This window comes from Lagopus muta, chromosome 2 (genome assembly GCF_023343835.1).
Source record: "Lagopus muta isolate bLagMut1 chromosome 2, bLagMut1 primary, whole genome shotgun sequence".
NCBI lineage: Eukaryota > Metazoa > Chordata > Aves > Galliformes > Phasianidae > Lagopus > Lagopus muta.
The window spans coordinates 107,189,042-107,208,324 of NC_064434.1; the positions used below are offsets into that span (position 1 = coordinate 107,189,042).

The 19,283-nt window shown below is 38.9% G+C and overlaps 1 protein-coding gene across 18 annotated transcripts in view; it reads right to left on the reverse strand.

The window, feature by feature from the left end:
* Positions 1–19,283, reverse strand: part of CCDC88A (coiled-coil domain containing 88A) — a 75,574-nt gene that overhangs the window by 42,662 nt on the left and 13,629 nt on the right. For 17 of the 18 annotated variants that reach the window (XM_048935209.1, XM_048935208.1, XM_048935206.1 and 14 more), the window contains exons 3-9: positions 16,133–16,241; positions 11,109–11,178; positions 6,720–6,778; positions 5,406–5,489; positions 4,727–4,867; positions 3,544–3,713; positions 373–454 (exon numbers count right to left, since the gene is read on the reverse strand). In XM_048935209.1, the coding sequence (XP_048791166.1) occupies positions 373–454; positions 3,544–3,713; positions 4,727–4,867; positions 5,406–5,489; positions 6,720–6,778; positions 11,109–11,178; positions 16,133–16,241 (715 nt within the window). Of the gene's footprint in view, positions 1–372; positions 455–3,543; positions 3,714–4,726; positions 4,868–5,405; positions 5,490–6,719; positions 6,779–10,431; positions 10,617–11,108; positions 11,179–16,132; positions 16,242–19,283 lie in introns of those variants that run through there. The other variant, XM_048935205.1, reaches the window with a different exon arrangement.

The window sequence follows — 19,283 nt, forward strand, 5'->3', positions numbered from 1 at the left end:
TCTAAGTTTCAGAACATTTCCTTGACCACTAATATAATCAAGTGGTCCTCAATAATTACATAAACTCAGATTTTAAGAACAAATGATTTTTATGCGTTCCTTCATTATCAACCTAGATTCAAGGTTTAAAGAAAAACAGTCAAAATTTGAATGTGCTGTTTTTGAGGAGAAAACAATATCAGAAATTCAGCACAGCTACTCTTTAGTCCTCAGCACAGGACATATTAGTTACAAATATCTTGAACGTTGAAGTGCAAAATATCAGAGAAGAAATGGTAAACTAATGCAGAATGCTTTACCAGCACAGCGGACCCAACAAAGAAGCAAACAATTCATGTTCAGAGCGGAGCTTAAACTTGACAAAGCCCATACCTCTTGCTGAAGCTTCCTTAACTCACTTTCCATCTCTTCAAATTCTTGTTTATAGTCAAGAAACTGCTCATTCTTTTCTTCACTTCAAAGAGAAAACACAAAACACAGTTAAAGATGACTGCAGAACTTCATAGTTATCACCCTGAGAAGCAGAGGCTAAGATTTACTGATATTTCTGCTATTGACTGAGATCTCTTACTCATGCAGGGCAGAAAGATGAGGGGATAATTTTCACAACAAGCATTTTTGTTAAAAAAACAAAAAAGGGAAAAAGATAGTACACATTTTTGTACAAATAAGAATTGAGGTTTTCATATGCCTCATATGCCATTACTCACTAAAAAAGTTACTACTTAAACAATCTGGTATTATGGAAAGCAGCCTCCTGCATAATGACTTTTAGTTCTATGGAGACCATGCAGTTCTTGCTTTAGTTTATTCAGAGGCTCATAACAAAAACAATTTGATTTAGAACATTTCTCTTCTTATAGGACTCATTCTTCACTTCCAGCTAACACTTAATTTTCAGTGCTCAAGAAATGAGTTCTTTGAGCAATGAGTAATTGAAAGAGAAATCTCATTTTCTCAGAGACACAGAGTATGTAATGTTCAATATTCATTTCTGTCTCAAGACCAAGTGTTCACTACTGAAAAAATAACAAAAAAAGTGCCATTTCCCAAACTGCCCATAGTTAAAGGTATATCGCGTGTTCAAATGCGTTCCTGTATCATTGAGCATTTTGGAATTCAAATATGAAACAGAAGTATCAAGTAGGAAATGAGAACAGACCGAAATGTACAATACAGTCTGAAAATAATACTGGAAATTAATCCTCACTTCTGTTTCTATAAGATTTATAATGCTTGCTTACAAAAACAAGTAAATCTCACAGTGCGTGACCTTTTTGCAACCATACTTTCAAGAAGGTCTTTGACAGGGGTTCATCTTATATCACTGCAACATCAGATACCAAAGCTTTCCCATCTACATAAGTGTCCAGAAACCAGATGGAAGTACAAATGTATTCCACATTGTTAGGTTACTGTCACTTTACTATCAACATTCATATTCCTGGTATTATTGTGCTACATGGAAACATGGAAAATCAGGTGTACAGCTTTCAAGTCTGGAGATTCTAGATCACATGCCTCAAATCACTCTTTGGATTCAAATGTTGGTATATGGTACTGCAGAGATAAATAAGCTTAGCAGATCTCTTGCATGAAATTCTATTTGCTACAGTGTATATTAAACCAGGTTCACTGCCAAAACCAGGTTATAAATAAATTCAAAGCTTACTATTTTCAATCCTGGAATGAATCCAGTTTTAAGCTTATCAGCAGCATTTAATAACAAATGCTATAGATAGAAGTCAATTTATCCAAGTCTAGTCTTTTAAATGTCCTGCTACTTGTAAAGGAAATTTATTGAGGAATTGGAGTGCAAAATGTGAAATATTCTGAGCCATTGCTGCTGTCCTAATTGCATGCTTCAGCTACAGGCTAGAGAGGATTGTACTAAATTATACAGAACATACCAGTGTTCACTGTTTAGGCTATCTATTAACTGTCAATCAAACTAATAACAGCAATTTTTTCACTAATTTTCTTGGTGCAGCTGTTTATAGAATATCCTGGGCGGGCTCGTTTCACCAGGCACATAATAATACAGGCATCAGAAGGGGAAAAAAAAAAGGCACATCTTTTTGTCCTCTATTCTTCACGAAAGCTGAGACGTGGTGGGGGAAGGGCTTTCTCTGCGTAAATCAACTAGATACTTAAGCCAGCCAGCTAGAGATAATCTGATCAACAAACTCTGATAAAAGCAGACCAGTGAGCTGTAATTTTGACTTATGTTACTTTCAACTCTATTTAATTTTACCCGTCTCCTCTCTCCACTTGATGTGCAAGATTAAAAATCTCTAATTACGCCGTTTCCATGAGATGCAAATTACTTACTACACGTATTAAGTCTCTACACATTTAACATCTGCAATTTTAAGTTCAAACTGCACATATTTCATTCCACAACAACACAGTGCTGTACGGAATCACATACTCCCCCTGGCCTGCTATTTTTCTCCTTAGGTAACCTGACTACAACTCAGATTTGTTCCCAGACTCTAAGGACAGTAGTTATCTCTTGGTAAGTACTAAAATAGTTGTCTTTCATGAAAAAAAAAAAACCGCAGATCTTTGCTGCAGTTGGATTGATTTATATTTTTTTTTTTTACATCACTTGGACCAGGTGAAGGAAGGGGGAAATACCCTGCAGCTCCAGGATCACCACCAGGGGGAGAAGGCAGCACTCCCCACCTAGATGAAGGTAACGACTTGGAAACTAAGAATCTTTATTGACCCAATCTGTATTTTTACTCACATCACAAATTACATCTTTCATAGCCATAAATAACCACCTCCTGCCAGTGAACTGACCCAACAGGTCAAGAGACTTACTGGAGTTTGGTTTGCTTTATTTCCTCTACAGTCTGGCACTGCAGACAAGTTATAAGGAACAGTTTTAAGAAGCATGAGCAAACAAATGTTGTGCAGACAAACATACAAAGAAATTCTAATGAATGTTTTCTTCCCATCTCCAACGAATCACAGATGACCATTTCTTACTGTATTTCTAAAAAGAACGAGTTAATTATGCTACAGATAGCACTGCAGTGATTCCCCATCTCCTTTTAAATGCCATGTTTTGCCACTAATCCTCCAGTAATCAAGGACACAGCTCTTACTTCCAGATCCTAAATGTCCTCCCCATGCAACTGCAGCTGAGGCAATTTTAAGCACGTCAGGTTACTCTCTCAAAAACATGCATGAATACACATATGTTAAAGCCACACTCAGGCACAGATTATTGCTCAAGAACAACAGAGGAAGCATAAAGAAGTTGCCTCAGAAACTATACTACAGACACAACATGTAAAAGAAAAAAGCAATGCAGTGTTAGCTGAAAAGCTGTGTTTGTCCTGGTTGTGCACAAATATGTTTATGTGCTAGAAATATGCTCCCTGGGGTACAATAGCTTAAAAAAGGCATTTTAAACTGCATTCTAACATTTGAAAGAAAGAATCTGCACACAGAGTGCTACTATCATGTGACATCAAAAATGATTAAAAATGAACAACTTTCAGCACGTAACTGCAGCCTACAGGTACTCACATCTCTTGCCTAAGCCTTCTTATCTTTGCTTTGGCATCTGCTAGCTCAACTGTCAGGTGCTGCTTGCTTTCAGTGTCTTTCAAGCAAGGAGATCCACAAGGTGATTGTGCTACTAATGTCTGAGGTTGCAATTGGAGACAGTCCCGTTCTTCTGAGAGTTCTATGATAGTCTAAGAAATAAAGTATAGGAAAAAAAATTAAGCCCTTTGTACACCTCTATACCTAAAGCAAGTTATGAATAGTCACAGTTATTTAACAGTATTGATTGGCTATTGTAAAACTACTCAAATTTAGACTTAGGTCCACCAAAATAACAGTGCCCAAAATGGGCAGGATAATTCCTCATGAATTCCTCAAAAATGAGGATAAAAATAAGCCTGTAAAGAAAGTGGTGCTCTTTATTAAGCAGTGGCATCCCTGCCAGCTGCATAAACAATGAATGAGAGCTATGGGAGCATTCCTTTTTGACTGTTAAAAAAAAGAAAGGTGTTATTTCAAGAGGAAGATCTCCTCTTCCACAGTAAAGCTACTTCTTCCTTGCTTTCCAAAAAATGATCACCACATACAGTCTCCCCTCAAACTGCTCCTTTACTCTTACCAACGCTGTGACTGGGACACAGTTGGTGACATTCACAGGAACAATTGCAACATCATCACATTCCCATGCTACTGAGGGGCAAATCTGGTATCCTTAAGATGATTCATAACTTGCATTGTTTTTTAATACACATCTATTTCTCATTCTCACACTGTGCAACCAGTGCTTCATAAGCCTGTAAGAACTCTGCTCCTGGGTTCTGCTCCAATTCACTCAAAACCATATGATACATGAATGCAACAGACACCTTTCAGTGACTGCCATGTACACTCATGGGTTACTGATTCCTGGAGACTTTACAGATGCAGCTCTTTTTTTTTTCTGCTTATAGCTGTAAAAGAGCTCCAACATCCATGTAAACTGCCCATGTGATAAAGATCAGCTGCTACTTTCCCCTCAGCTTCATCACGGTATTCAACAGAAAGTACGCACGTTGTAACCACTCAAAGCAACATTTTGGCAGTAAGGAGTCCTTGCTTTTGTACACTAACTGAACCTACATTGAAGTGTTCTAAAAACAGTAACCATCTCCATTTGCAAAAATCATTTCTCATGTTTCGCTTAAGCAATAAAGCACATCTGTACCTCTAAGTGCTCATCTCTTTCATCCACAAGTCTTCTCAAATGTGATGCCATATTTCTCAGAAGAGGTTCAACAGAGTCTTGTGTAAATACAATGACATCCGTCCACTGCAGATCAAACACGTTCTCCTGGTTCTGAGTTACCTACAAAGAATGAAACAGAAGAGAAAAAAGGCACACCCTTTAAATTATGCCAGTAAATAAAGAAGCATAAATAAAACAATGCTGAAACTACATGGGCTGAGTTGTCACAGGACATTAAAAAGACATGAATGCTTAATATACATTAAGTTGTATGCAATGGAATGGCTTCCTACCTACCTTAACTTGCATTTCTGGCAAAATAAGAAGCAAAAAGTGTCTATGACACACTGCAGCATAGGAGATTCATCTTTTATTTAGAAATTTGTATGTGACATTCTCATTAAGCTCAGTTTGCAATACATCTAAGAATTTCTTGGAGCAACATACTTGCTTCTAAGCACTGCTCTCACAATGTAAGGAATTTGATGGCAAAATCTTTTTCTGAATTAAGCTAAAATATAAAGACATTTTTTGCTCCCTAAAAACAGTAGATAGACAAACTTTCCATTTGATTTTCCTGCTTTTGAACAAACATAATAAAAGCTCTTACAAAATAATCCACCTCCAGAAAATGAAAAGCATAAAAACAACAACATACCTCTTGAATATGGGCTGCAACAGCTGCTTTTGTGTCAAAATCCAGATGTTGGATTCTTTCAATGAATTCTTCCTTTTGCTGACACTAAAATATATATATATACATTATATACATTAAAGCACGTCTATATAAAATCACAAGTATTTCCATTCCTCCTTTGTATTTTTAAGAACGAAGAGTAACAAAGCTGAAATTTCAGTAATCATATCACTAAATTATTATGCAATAATTTCCTTGATCAGTATGTACTTGATTTATGCTATAATATATATAATTTATGCTGTAATAATTACAATAACTTTCAACATTAATAAAATGATAAAGAAAAAGAGCAGCTACTGCAATGGGGGCAAGGAAGAAGTTTCTTAAAGCAGCTATTTGTTCAAAGTTCCACAAGCACTTCCTCAGTGTCCTCTTTTTAATACTCACATCGCTTACCTACGTTGTTAAAAATACACAATTAATCTATTTTTTCAGTTTAATTAGCTGAACGGTGCAAGCCTCCTTAATGAACTGCAGTCCATTAGAAGAATATTGAATACGTGACCACAGGAGCAGGGTATCTTAGAAATACTTCCACCCTGTCATCTGTCCTGCACTATTCTTACTCGTGCTGTTGCCAGCTCAATGCACAAAGCAGCTGTTCTCTTAGTGAGGGACCTAACCTTGCCCATGAACCAAGAGCTCCCAGGAGACAACTTGATATGAGCGTACGTCTTATCTGCCTTGTAGCCTACTCACTGCCAAGCCTATCAAACACACCTCTTGTGGAAAAGCAAATCTTCAAAGTTTAGGTTAGAACAGCCTAGAAGGTAAAGGTCGCGCAGTTACAACCTGTGACAACTCTGACAGCAAAACTGTGCAAAGGGAGACAGTGCTAGAAAGATTTACACATCCTTGGTGGACACGACACGTCTGAGTAGCGCGACTTCCCTCACTCATTTCACCCTGCTTAGTTTACAAATTAATGAAAATTAAGCAGAGTAGGCAGACTGAATGCAAGCCATTTCAGCAAGATATAACTAAGGCAACTCTTCATTACTTTATCATTTCCTTTCTTTACAGTATCTAAGGTGAGTACAGTTACAATTAATGAACCATTAGAAACCTTACAAAGTTTGCCATATGCAATAAGACATAGGAGATGTAGAGTTGTAGCCACTTGAACTGTCAACATCCTGATTGTCAAGGAGAGCAATACCATCATCAAAAAAATGAAGGCTACAGTTACATACAACTTCATGTATTGAAGTAGTAGGACAAGAAAATGTTAACACAAACTATTCCATACAAACAAACATTATTTAAGCTTACCTGAACAGCACAACCAAGCATAAGCAGGAGTATTTTATGTATTTCATTAGTACTTGGCTCTAAGTAGAAAGAAAAAAAAAATGGTGAACTGAAGCTCAGAGAACATTAGCTTTTCTCACTATTGTCTTATAATTTGCATTATCCCAACTTAGAAAACAAAGGCAAAGAAAACCCCTTCTTTCCAGCTTTCAACTTTGCCCTTTTTGCCATTTAACTGCCAACTTAATGCTTACAAATAGCTTAACATGCATGATAGAAAAAGCAAAGTTTCAGGCCTTCACACAGCAAAACTGAAGTGATGTTTTCAAGTGTTTTGGACATGACCAAGTTTTCAGCTGGAATCTCAGCTATCTCAGCATGCTTGCAGAAGCGTTCAAACTGTCTGTCACCCCTAGGCTATCAACAATTAAGAGGCAAATTAAATAAAGCTTTATGAAATAATTAGGCAGCACATTAGATATTCATCTCCACATCTAGAAACCAAACTGTATTTCCAAATCTGGCCTTAAGCATCTTAATTTCTTTTAAAAAAATTGAAAAAAAAAAAAAGCTTAAGATCCCTCTTTACAGCTCAGTAAAGATACATCTTCCTTCATACAGCCAGAATTTCCTGGTCCTGCTACTAAATACACCACATCATGCCACAGAGTGAACACTTCAGGATGGCAAAATAGTTTAGTCTAGCTGGATTAACCTCTGCATGGCCATACATCACTTTGCTTTACTGAAAAAGTACTTCCTATTTCATTCCCAGTTTTGAGAACAAAAGAATCTCGATAGCATCCTCTGTAAAACATACTCAGGATTTTAGCAATGAGTTTATTTTGTTATTAGCTAACCAGACAAAAACTATGCTGTCAAACATAATAATGCAGGCTTGGGATAGAAATCTAACCTTTATTCCACAAACCCAAGTTCTATAGCTGAGCTGGTATAACTACCACCAGCAGCAGCATGTTCACCCCTAGGCCACATAAGGAACACTACAGGCAAAGTGCAGGTTGTGGTATGATATGCACAACCCTTCTTTAACCTGCACCAAAATTTCACTTCTAATGGATTCAGTTAGTAATCACAGATGACCTCTGATGATCTTGAGATGATGATAAGCATCTAATAGAAAACCAGAATCATCTTTTTGAATAGCACAGACCACACACTTCCTTTATATTGGACAACTACTTTGATCTACTTTGGATAAACTCCCATAAAACAAAGATGTAATCACTCAATTACAACTGCTTGAAAAATCAGCCTTTGTTTTTATCCACTGAAGTATTTGATAAGTGAATCAAGTTTAAAATCCTTAAAAAACTAAACAAGGTAATCTTGATCAAAAGAAGAGAAAGTAGAAAAAAAAAAGAGGGTGCAAAACTGGGAAGAGACCCACTGCCAGCACTTTTCTGTGCACTGCAGTATTAAGTAGAGTGCCTTTTTCAACACTGATTCAACCTGCTTCTCTGAGAGGGAGAGAAGTACAGCCCCCACTGACAGGTAACACTCCAACTTTTCAAAACACAAACTCAAGTGGGAGATTGTTCTTCACTGCAGAGATTTCTTGCATCCCAAAAACTTGAGCTGCAGTCTCTTACGCAGTAACAGAAAACATCAGTGAATACATTTCATGAGGAGCATGTCACCTCAGCTAGAGAAGAACAATTCCACCTGGGTGTCTATTTGAACCAACACCAATTATACAGAATATTGTAACCCACTCCACTGTCTCACACTGGAAATTCACTTACTCCAATAAACTCATCAGACTTCTCTAACAACAATCCCCGAAATCCTCTGGAGCTCTCATCTGCGCACTGGTTCAGCAATTGACTGATGCTCCTAAAAACCTACCTGGAGATTGTTCTCATGCCTTTTCCCTACATTCCCTGATGGAACATGGCAAAATACTGAACAACCTTAGCTTCTCACTACTACCAACTGTCCTGTCTGTTTTTGTTCCTTTCACTCCATCACAGATACAGAAGTAGATCACTGAAGCCTCTGTACTAAACCCTTCAATGTGCTTCTCAAACTTGGTCCCTTATCCCATCCACTGATCTTTCCTGGGCCCCTCTTATCCTCAATTTTCACATTCTCTGTAGCCTTCCATCATCCCACCATCCCCTAGCTTGCTACCTCAGAAATATTAAGTGATTTTAATCTTTCCTCTTCCCCCATTTAAAGAATATTCGCCTCTTCATCTCCTTCATCCTTTTCCTCTTCAATTCAACATTCACAACCACAGCCTGCAGCTCTTTGCATTGAGGTTTTTCCTCAAACTGACCTCCTGTCAATTAGCATAACCAAAATGTTTCTTTATGATAAAGTCTCTGATGATCTCTTTTAAACCAAAGACCAAATCCAGAATTCTACCTGTATTTTCCTTTATTAACCAACTGCTTCTGCTGCAGCCAAACATGTTCTTTCCCTGAAATCTCATCTGCTCTCACCTTCTTCAAATCATCATCTTCAGGAATTTCTCTACTTATCAACCACTTCTTATGTGCAAAGCACTGCAAGTGGGAAAAACTGGGATACATTCCAAAGAGAAACCACAGCTGCAGCCTAAGCCTTACAGGGTGAAATCCTACTCACTATTGGAGAATCTGCTTTTGCTGTGCAAGATTGCCCTCATGCAATCAAATTTACAAAGCAAGTCTCTCTAAAGGTCACAGAGGTTTGACTTTGCTACATTACCCTCCCCCACACTCCTCCTCCACCAAGAAAAAGGCTTTCAGCTCCCTATATATGGGATGAGGTCCTCTTCAAGAGAACCGTAAGAGCAGTATTTAAAAGGGCATGAAATGGAGAAACTTTTTGGAGGAAAACAGTTTCAGATACAGGCCTGTAACCAACTTCAGCAGGAACCTGAAACATCTTCAAGAATCTCATCTGTATACCAGAATGTATTGTAATCCCTGGGCTAAGCTACAGTAAAGTCTGTATTTTCTCTCAGATACAACAACTTCTCCAGAAGAGAGCAATACATGTATTACCAGAGGGTCCAGATGCCAAACCACAAACGCTGAGGTCCCACAATAGGAAGAAGCTTCCTTATTAAGCACTAAAGCATAGGCTTCTGTGTACATACTCAAATACTACATTTTCTCTGTGGTTTTTCATAGTGCATTTTTATTGGAATTTTCTACCACGGTACATTACTGTAAGCCCTTAAGATGTACTTTGTCTCACTATCTTAAAGAGAATAAAAAACCATCACTACAAAAACAACATTATGACCTGCTTGGTTTTTTTTTCAAATCTGCTTCTCCACTAAATCTCATTTTTAGGCAAATCCATGGATTCTTTTAAAAACCTTAGGAATGTCTGGAATCAAAGTATAAAAACACAACGTTGGAACAACAGTGACCACGTTCACACTTAACAGTGCATGTGACAGATTATAGTACCTACACATAGAAAAACTTAAAACGCCATGACCTCAGAAGCAAAAGCAGCAATCATCAAGAGCCAAACGTAAAACTCAAGAGAATTAAATCAAGATATCTACATAAATGGTGCATATGCAGATGGGATATGGAAAGTATCGGAGTTATGAACCCTGGAGTCGAAATGAGAGCTAACGCAGATGGCTCTTCTTGCTAACGAGAAAAACCTTGTCTCACACACACTGATGCATGGCATGTAAGACCAAAAAAAAAAGAGGAAAAAAAAGCCAGGGGAAGCTACACAGCCTGTTAGAGTAGTTCCTAACCTCTCTGCTGAGGTGCTAGAACATCACAGGTATTGGGACACATTAGACCCAAGGAAATTAATTCTGCCCAATCCATAAGTGGCTCCATGCAGGCCAGGTGTATCTGCTCCGTGCTTCTGGAATTGAGAGCATGGTGCAGAGATTCCCAAGTAGCTGTGGATAGTCAGCTGGGTCCATACAGGCTAATTTTCTCGGTCTGAAAATTTCAACTCTCAGAGCTGGAAGCAAAGAAGGTGGGAGCACGGAGAAGACAGCGTCAGTTCAGGGGAGAAAGAAAGAAGGTAACTGCAACATTTTTCAGGCAACGATGCAAGAGAGTTTGGGGGAAGGAAAAAAAACAAACAAGGATTAGGTTTTGGACCAAGTGAGATGCACCAAACCACCAGTTTTCTCAAGGACGGCTTAGGTAAAGGCAGCTGAAAACATACCAGCTGGGAATACATGAAATGTGTATTTTGTCATATCAGTGGCTCACTGGTTGCTGGAAAATGCACGTCTGTGTGAATTCAGTGTTGAGGTTTGGAATTTTTGTCAAGTATGGACCCTTGGTGTGAACAAAGAAAGTGTTACTCAGTAAAACAGCTGCTAACAGCAGTTATTTATACGTGAAAAATATTTCCAGTGAAATAACAAGTTATACCGATATCAATTTTCATCTTTGTTAAAAATAAACTTACCTGAGAGAGGATTTCTGCCGATTATTAAGACATTTGGCAAAGCCATCATGATCAGCTGCTGCAAACATTCCTATAAAAGTGAAAATATTTTCACAGTTGATGTACTGAACAAAAGTATCACATGCTGACCAGCACTAAGATGAAATTAGTATTCCACAAGTAGTTCTGAATTGTATACATCTTAATACATACACATACAATACTTATTTGCACTCTAAACAGAAAGCTTACAACTGAATTTCTGCTGCACAAGCCTTGTTTTGTTGGTTTGCAAGATCACCTCAACACAGTGAAATCCCCATGTGGTAAGGAGGTGGTTTATTGGTTTTGTGCCTCAGAATGCAGCAAAATTCCTTGTAATTATTACTGTTTATGTTTCTCTGACTAGCTTATGTTTGTTTGCTCAAAGTTTCAATTGAACAACGGAAGATGAACTTCCCTGAATTTATGACCATAGTCTTAAAACCTAAATACCTAAATAAAACCTAGAAGTCACAGCTTTTCCAATGCATTTATGCTGTGGCAATCCTGAATATGAAGGCAGAAAATCCTATTTGTCTGATCAAACAGAGTTTTAGTTTGGTAAGTCCCACACTCACGCAGCAGCTTTGCCTATCTATTCCACAGATTGTATCAATGGATAGTTACTGTCAGCCAGTAATGGCTGTAATCAGGTCAAATCCCCAGTCTAGACAGAGCCTAATTCTTCCCAAGCAGAGTAGTCTTCCTCCTATTCCCAGATGTTTATTCACAGATGCAATCATATCAGCAGCTCTGGAGTCATGCTTTCTGTTTTTCCACAGTAAAACAAATGAGAAGATGCACTTGTAATTTAACTAAAATGGCACAGAAAAGAGGCACAAAACCAATAAATCTAACTAAATGGCACAGGAACTAAGAGTCCTAATTATAATCTAATAAATGTGGGGTTTTTTTGAATGTTATATTTTATCAGTGCTGCTTTTTGGACAAATACATTAGCAACACCTCAATGCAATTATCTGCTGTGTTGAGAGAGTGCATCTCATAAATTCTACAAAAACTACATGCAATAAACTAACAGACAATTTCACAACAAACAGTTCTTGGAGTTAAAATAAACTAAAGCTAACAATTAAAAAAATAAATAAAAATCCATATCTTATTCCCAGGTAACACACATTATTGTGTGGCAATACAGGGAATATTTTCCACTACTCCCAACTCCATTCCATTCAGAACACACCAAACACGACGCCTGTTCAGAGGGCTGCCTGAGCCACTCAGATGAGAAGCCCCCAAGGCTCAATACCAGTGCATCCATTAAGCACTTGCTTCTCTGCTTTGGGTAATTCCCCAGGTGACAGGAACTGCAGTACCCTCCCCTTTTTGAAGCTGAGTTTGCTATGCTGCCTCGCTAACCCACACACAAGGCTGCAGGAAAACACCAGCTGTTAGGCTGCACTAGGTTTGAGAGGGAACAAAACCAACAGTATTCAAATCCCAAACAAATCCTGGCATTAAACAACCCTCTTTCTGGAATTATCCTCATGACCTCGGATGCAGGAAGCTTTACAAGTGATCTGTGTGGATACATGCAGATGGAGTTTGAGATATTGGGATGCCTGCTGCAGCCCACAGCCCTGTGATACCTGGGCAGCCAGACTGGAAAGCTGTAACCCAGATATCTTAACGGACTGCATTGTTTTATGATCTAATCTTTGTTTCAGTTTTGTATAAATCAAATCATTTGTTCACATTCAATTTACACACACTTAAAAGGAACTGCTTGTTGTTTGAGCAAGAACAGAAGATGACACTAACAAAGGAAGGGAGATAACTTGGAAGGTTCTCCTGACCACCACTGCCCCCATTCTGTGCCCAGGTAAATAAAAGCACTACTAGTCTAGGTCCAAATGCTACACTGAACAGAAACTTCAAGCAATAGAAGTAAACTGGCAAAAGGGATTTTAAAAAATATATATGTATATATATATTTTTTTTTTTAACTCAGGTGGTATTTTAATTCAGAAAAAACATCAACCATCATTAACAACCCTTTGTACCATGTGGCTTTCCAGTACATAGTGAAAAAATCCTCAGTGAATATTGTCACCAGGCTATCTTATTAAAGATACAGTGATGAAAAACAAGAATTTGGGACAGAAACAGAAATCTGTATGTTTCAGCTGGAAAGAATAGCGTAGAAATACATAGGGTACTGAAATATGCATTACTTTCCAAATCATATAAAATGAACTCCTTGTGTTTGCAAGTGCAAACGCAGATATATTTTTTATCAGAAGCACTGAAAGTCAAAATCAACCTGGCTTTGGCAATGCTAGTGATATCAAACTGGCTGTCAAAACACAGAACAAGTCTGAATATACAAAAGCATGTACATAACAGTAAGAAACTCTTCTATTTTTTTGAGGCAGATATTTTTGATTTTTTTCTGAATTTTTAACGCAGATACAGTTTAAAGCAGGGACATTTGCAACATACACTTGTACACTTCAATCCTTTATGCCTTAATTTATGTACAAATCAATTCCAACTCATTCCTTACTCAATGTGGCAGTCCACAGGCAAAATAATATTATAATAAAATACTACCATTTAACAAGGACCAAAGGCCTAACCCTACAACTGCGGTGACAACATCCTACACTGCTAACAGAAGCTTACCTGCTTATCTCATTGTGCTGTGGTTTTGTGGAGCTATATGGTCACATTCACACTGCTCTGACATCCCACACCTGAGGACTGCTGCACCAGCATTCACACTGCATAGATAATCCTGTGCTTAAAAATGCCCAGCAGTCCATTTAGCTTGTTTTCCTTCATTGCTCCTTTCTGCCCTTTCATCTGCACCACATGTACTGCACAGCAGCCTGCTACCCTTCTACTTGGACACCCTCAACAAGTGTGGCCTACACTGAGGTCACAGGGCTAGCAAACTTGTCCACCACCTTCCCACAAGTTGTGCATGAGCATATGTCAGTACCTAAGAGGAAAGGAAAGCAGCATTTACCCACTAGCTTAATGCTCAAGCCATTGCCTGGGACGTGACACTCATCTACTCAGAAGCATAAAGGAGGAAGTGCAGTATGTGACCATTACCAAACATCTCTGCAGGAATGAAATCCTGAGCAGGCTACTCAGAGCTGGAACAGACAGGAAGGAAATTTGTTGGTACCCAGCAGAGTGCCATCCTTCTTGCTGCCTCTTATTGCACCACCTTGCCAAATTCCCCCTTCTTTAAGAAATTAGCAAACAAACTGCACACAAAAATAACCTGTTCCTGAGAAACATGCTCTACATTAAGAAGAAAGGATCTGGGCAGTCGATCCTTCCAAGGAGCAGAGACTGGGAAATAGGAAAGACAGACTTCCATAAAGGCCAGCAAAGCTGGCAAATCAAAGAATGAGCCCAAAGGAGGCAGGTAAGGCTGGCAGACTGCTGGAAGCCACACTGCTGAGCATAACATTCAAAGATCGGTCTGATGAGTGCCTCAGGATCCTGCCAGGGGGGGAAGGGCATACAGGGTCATTGCAAGATTTTCAAGCTGCAGCATCAAATTAGGAAGTAGATGAATATAAATGATCAATGGTTGTGTATCTACAACCCATTTTCTAACATTTCCCTCCAAACCAACCAAGCACAAAGAGTAAAGCAAGTGTAAATTTGAACAAATGCTCCAGTTTGGCTACTAAATAATTTTAGCCCCTACTAAAATGCCAGACCTTTGATGTTTGCAAGTTCCCTCACTTGTACTGTACGGAGGGACTGGTATCTCACACGACCAGAAATGTGAAAGACTGGCATGCAAAAGGAAAAAAAAAGCACAAGCAGTTCTATACAGCTTGCACTTCGAGAGCAAGAGTTGAACCATTAAAGGCATGATGACTGAATCAAACATTTATTGAAGAAAAATGCTTTAAGACAAAAAAAAAAAAAGCCCAAAAAACAGCTTTTGTATGTTATTTCTAAGACAAAGGCTTGGATCAACATCCAAAATCCTGAATCACACTGAGACAGATCAGTGAAATGGAAGCAGTTTGGCCTCACGCTTCTAGTGGAACAGTACCATGCACAAGAAGCGCAAGGATTGCTTTATTTTCAGGTAAAGATCATTTCTGTCACTGGTGTTGCACCTGTTACCTGTAGCACTAATACCTGTCTGCAAACAACTACCATCAGGAAATGGAAATGCCTGAGTATAAGCCAGCAGCACTTACACCCACATGTAGTAGCTGCCATGTATCGCTGCAGTAAGCATCAGCTGGGAATTCTCACTATATTTTGGAGTTTTTAAGGACAAAGTGTGTATGTGTACACATGAGAAAAAGCTTACAGAAGTACAGATACCGCAGTGATGAAGTTAGAGGCAGATAACTGAGACTTCCTCCCACATCTGGGCTTTCCTGCTTGCCAGAGCATTCCGAGGAAGTGGGAGGAGACACTAAAATACACACTGTGAAGTATGCTGGTGGTATCCACAGCATCCTGCTACAGTCTGTCCATGTGCCACCAACTCAAATTAGAAAGCGTAGTATTAACTCTTACCTTCTGCACAAGATGAACACACAAAAATTCAGTAACTGTTCTACAGCTCATCACAATGTTTACTGCTCGTCCCTATTAGGTTTTTACTTTTCCTAATAAAAATCAAATGAATTCTAAACACACAGATGCACTGTACTTACAAAAATGTTGTTTAGTCAACTAAATGTACATACAGCCATTTATCTCAGGCACAGAACTTGTCTCAATTCAGAAAGACACAGATTAAGGTACTAAGTGAGCAAAGATGCAGGATATTCACTGTATGAAACAGAACATCTTTCACAAACGAGTGCTTTTGGACTCCTCCTCCAGCTGTGAAAGTGGTGATGAAGAATTCTGACCAGATTTATAAACAACAGACTAATTACACTGTTTTCACAATATATTACTCTTATTGTTATTACTTTTAAAGATAATGAAAAAAAATGCTCAGAAAGAACTACGGGCAGAAGGTGTTGTAAGAAACAATTACTGACCTGGTAGAAATATTTGATTTTCTTCACCAAAATAGACAAGTTCTGAATCCTTAACGATTCATCGTTGTTGACTCTCTTGTTTACGTTCCGATTAGTGGACTTCGGATTGCTGCAAGAAATAAAAAGAAATAAACACAATGAAAATTAACCTTTAAACACATCTAATAATGCAGAATGTAACTTGGAGCATCCATCGCAGCTACAAGAGAAGGAATATAAGAAGTTACAGTGATTGACAGTCACAGATTTGCACTTCTCTATAAGCAGCCCCATCCCTGTGGAATACAGAAAGCAGAACAGGGCTGTAATGTAAATATTCCAGCACACACTGCAGACATTAGTAATTATTCCTGATTGTGCAGACAATTATGAATAACAGAATTCAGACTAGCTGCATTAACCAATGTCTAAACTAAAAAGCTGCACAGTGTTATTTCACTACCATGAGGCACAGAATTAGAATGAGGTTTCTAACTTTTAGAACAATGTGGAATACGAAACACATCATATTAACACACACTAAATTACTTTAAACTTATTTACAGATAGCTGAAATCTGTCAACAAAGGGATATTAATGAGTGTTTGTCTTGTGTTCTCACATACTACCAGATTTTTCTCTGGTTTATCTCTGCTTCAGAGAGGAAATCAATCCCTTTTTCCTTCCAAAAGTTTTAAGGGTCTGAGAAAATGCAGATGAGTCATTCTTTTTCAATACCTCATCACATACCATGTTATTAGCCACATACAAGAGAGTGTAACCAACAGCCATTGTGATTTTTCCAAGGAAAGCAACACAGAATCAGTGCAACACACCCACAACACCCTGCAAAAGGCTTAGAGAATTGCTCAGAGATGGCCAATGTGAACTTTAACAGATACTTGATGCAGCTACACAATGCAGCTTCTGTTATTTAATGACATTATTGCATTGTTCAATAATATTACTGTAAGATGAGCGTGCAGCTAGCTGGAATGCTGCACTCAACCAAACTACCAGCTTCTCACTGGAGGCTCCTGCAGGGCCATGTGTCTGCTGGGTCTGCTTTTATTCAACACAGTCATTAATGATTTAGACAATGGAATACCAGAGCTGCCATCGGCAAAAACTGGGGGGGAACAAAAAACACTTCAAACAACACTATGACAACTGAGCATGATCCTGAGAAAGTGCAAAAGTGCCCAGATAGCAATAAAACAACATTCAATAAATGCACGGGCAAAGGGTTACATTTGGGAATCAAATGCAGAAAGAGGAGTGACCTCCTCTAGAACAGAAATGAGCTGAATACTGTAGGAAATGCAGCCAAATACTAGCAAAAGAGAAATAGATTCTTTACTTCTTTAAAGACAAGTGCTGTCTACAAGAGAAGTCATCTTATCCACAGCACAGCTGATGCTGCAGTTGCTATGATCACCCCTCAGGACAGCTCTGCTCATCAGTTTTTCACAAGGTGATCACAGGATCATCGAATCCTTAAGGTTGAAAAGACCTCCACGATCCAGTCCAACCACCAGCCCGCTCCGACCATGCCACTGCCCACATCCCTCCGTGCCACATCTCCGTGTTTCTCAAACACCTTCAGGGATGGGGACCCCACTGCTCCCTGTGCAGCCCCTTACACCACTTTACCACTCCTTCTGAAGGGCAGTTTTTCCTAATATCCAACCTGAACCTCCCCTGGTGCAACATAAGGCCATCACCTCTCATCCTATCTATCACTGATTACCTAGGAGCAGAGGCCGACCCCAGTGGCACATCCTGCACACAGAGCATTCCTGAAGAGTTCCTGAGGAGCCCTGGGTGCAGTGGGTAAGAGCTGCACACCAAGCATCCTGCAGGAACCAAAGACCTGAACACCAGGTGCTATCAACTCTTGGAAAGGGTTGATAACTGCAGAACGAGGGGAAATGGCTTGAAGTTGAGGGAGGGAAGATTGAGGTTGGATGTCAGGGGGAAATTCTTTACTATGAGAGTGGGGAGGTGCTGGAACAGCTGCCCAGAGAGGCTGTGATGCCCCGTCCATCCCTGGAGATGTTCAAGGCCAGGTTGGATGTGTATTTACACCTTTTCTTCAGTTAATTACTATCAGCATCTCCCAACTTGTAAGCATGGACACAAATAACATAAAAATACTGCTACAAAAAGCAAGTTGGATCTGTTTTACAATACACCTCTGAAACAGTCATTCTTAGGACGGAAAACACTACATAAGCACTACTGCTATTTTCTTGTACATAGAAATCTACAAAAATGCAGACACAGATTTACACAGGGGTAATTGCTTCACTACTAAATGCTCATCACCACATTCCAGAAAAAGCTATAGACAAAGTATGCCATAGAATATACTACCAAAACTATGCCACTATGTCATCCTGGGTTTATTAATTGAGTCCACCTGAAGTTACTAAAGGAAACAAATGGGCTAAAAAAGATTATGCTTTACAGACACACAGAACTGAACTCCTTTTCTAAACTGAATTCATTCAGACTCGTTAAAACCAGAAGAGAAAATCCAGGATAAATCTTGGTGATGGAATACAGAGATCAACTGGAATCTCCTACTCCTGCATTCATATCTTCAAAAGGCTGATCTGGTTCTTTAATCTTCACCTTTAATCTTAAAGACGATTACCTCCAGGCTTTAGCATCATCTTCAGCTGCACTTCTAATGCTACACATTTTAACTGAGTCTTCCTTTAGAGAATCCTTAACAATGTTTCCTGGATATCATAACAGCATCATCTTTAGCACCACCACTAAAATTCACATGCAGTTACACATATTCAAAACACAGATGTCAAAAGCTCAGGCTGTTATGCAAACCTCAATCTTCACAAACTTGTAAGGCAAATTAATTATGTCCAGCCCAAAACTATAACATGCAAACAAATTCCTGAACAGCAGCAGGGAAAAAAAAAAAAAAAAAATCAGCACTGCAACTTCGTGTGGGGAGGAAGAAAAACACAGCTAGAGCCCAAGATTTCTTAAGATGCAGGAGCTTTGCTGCAGCCATGCATCAGTCCTGCTGTTTGTTTTGTAAGATAGTATTTCACTGCTGGCACTTACACACACTGTAAGACATGGCAAGCGTGCTTTATGTTTTATTGGAGGATATGAAAACACACTTTTGAAACCAGGAGTCATA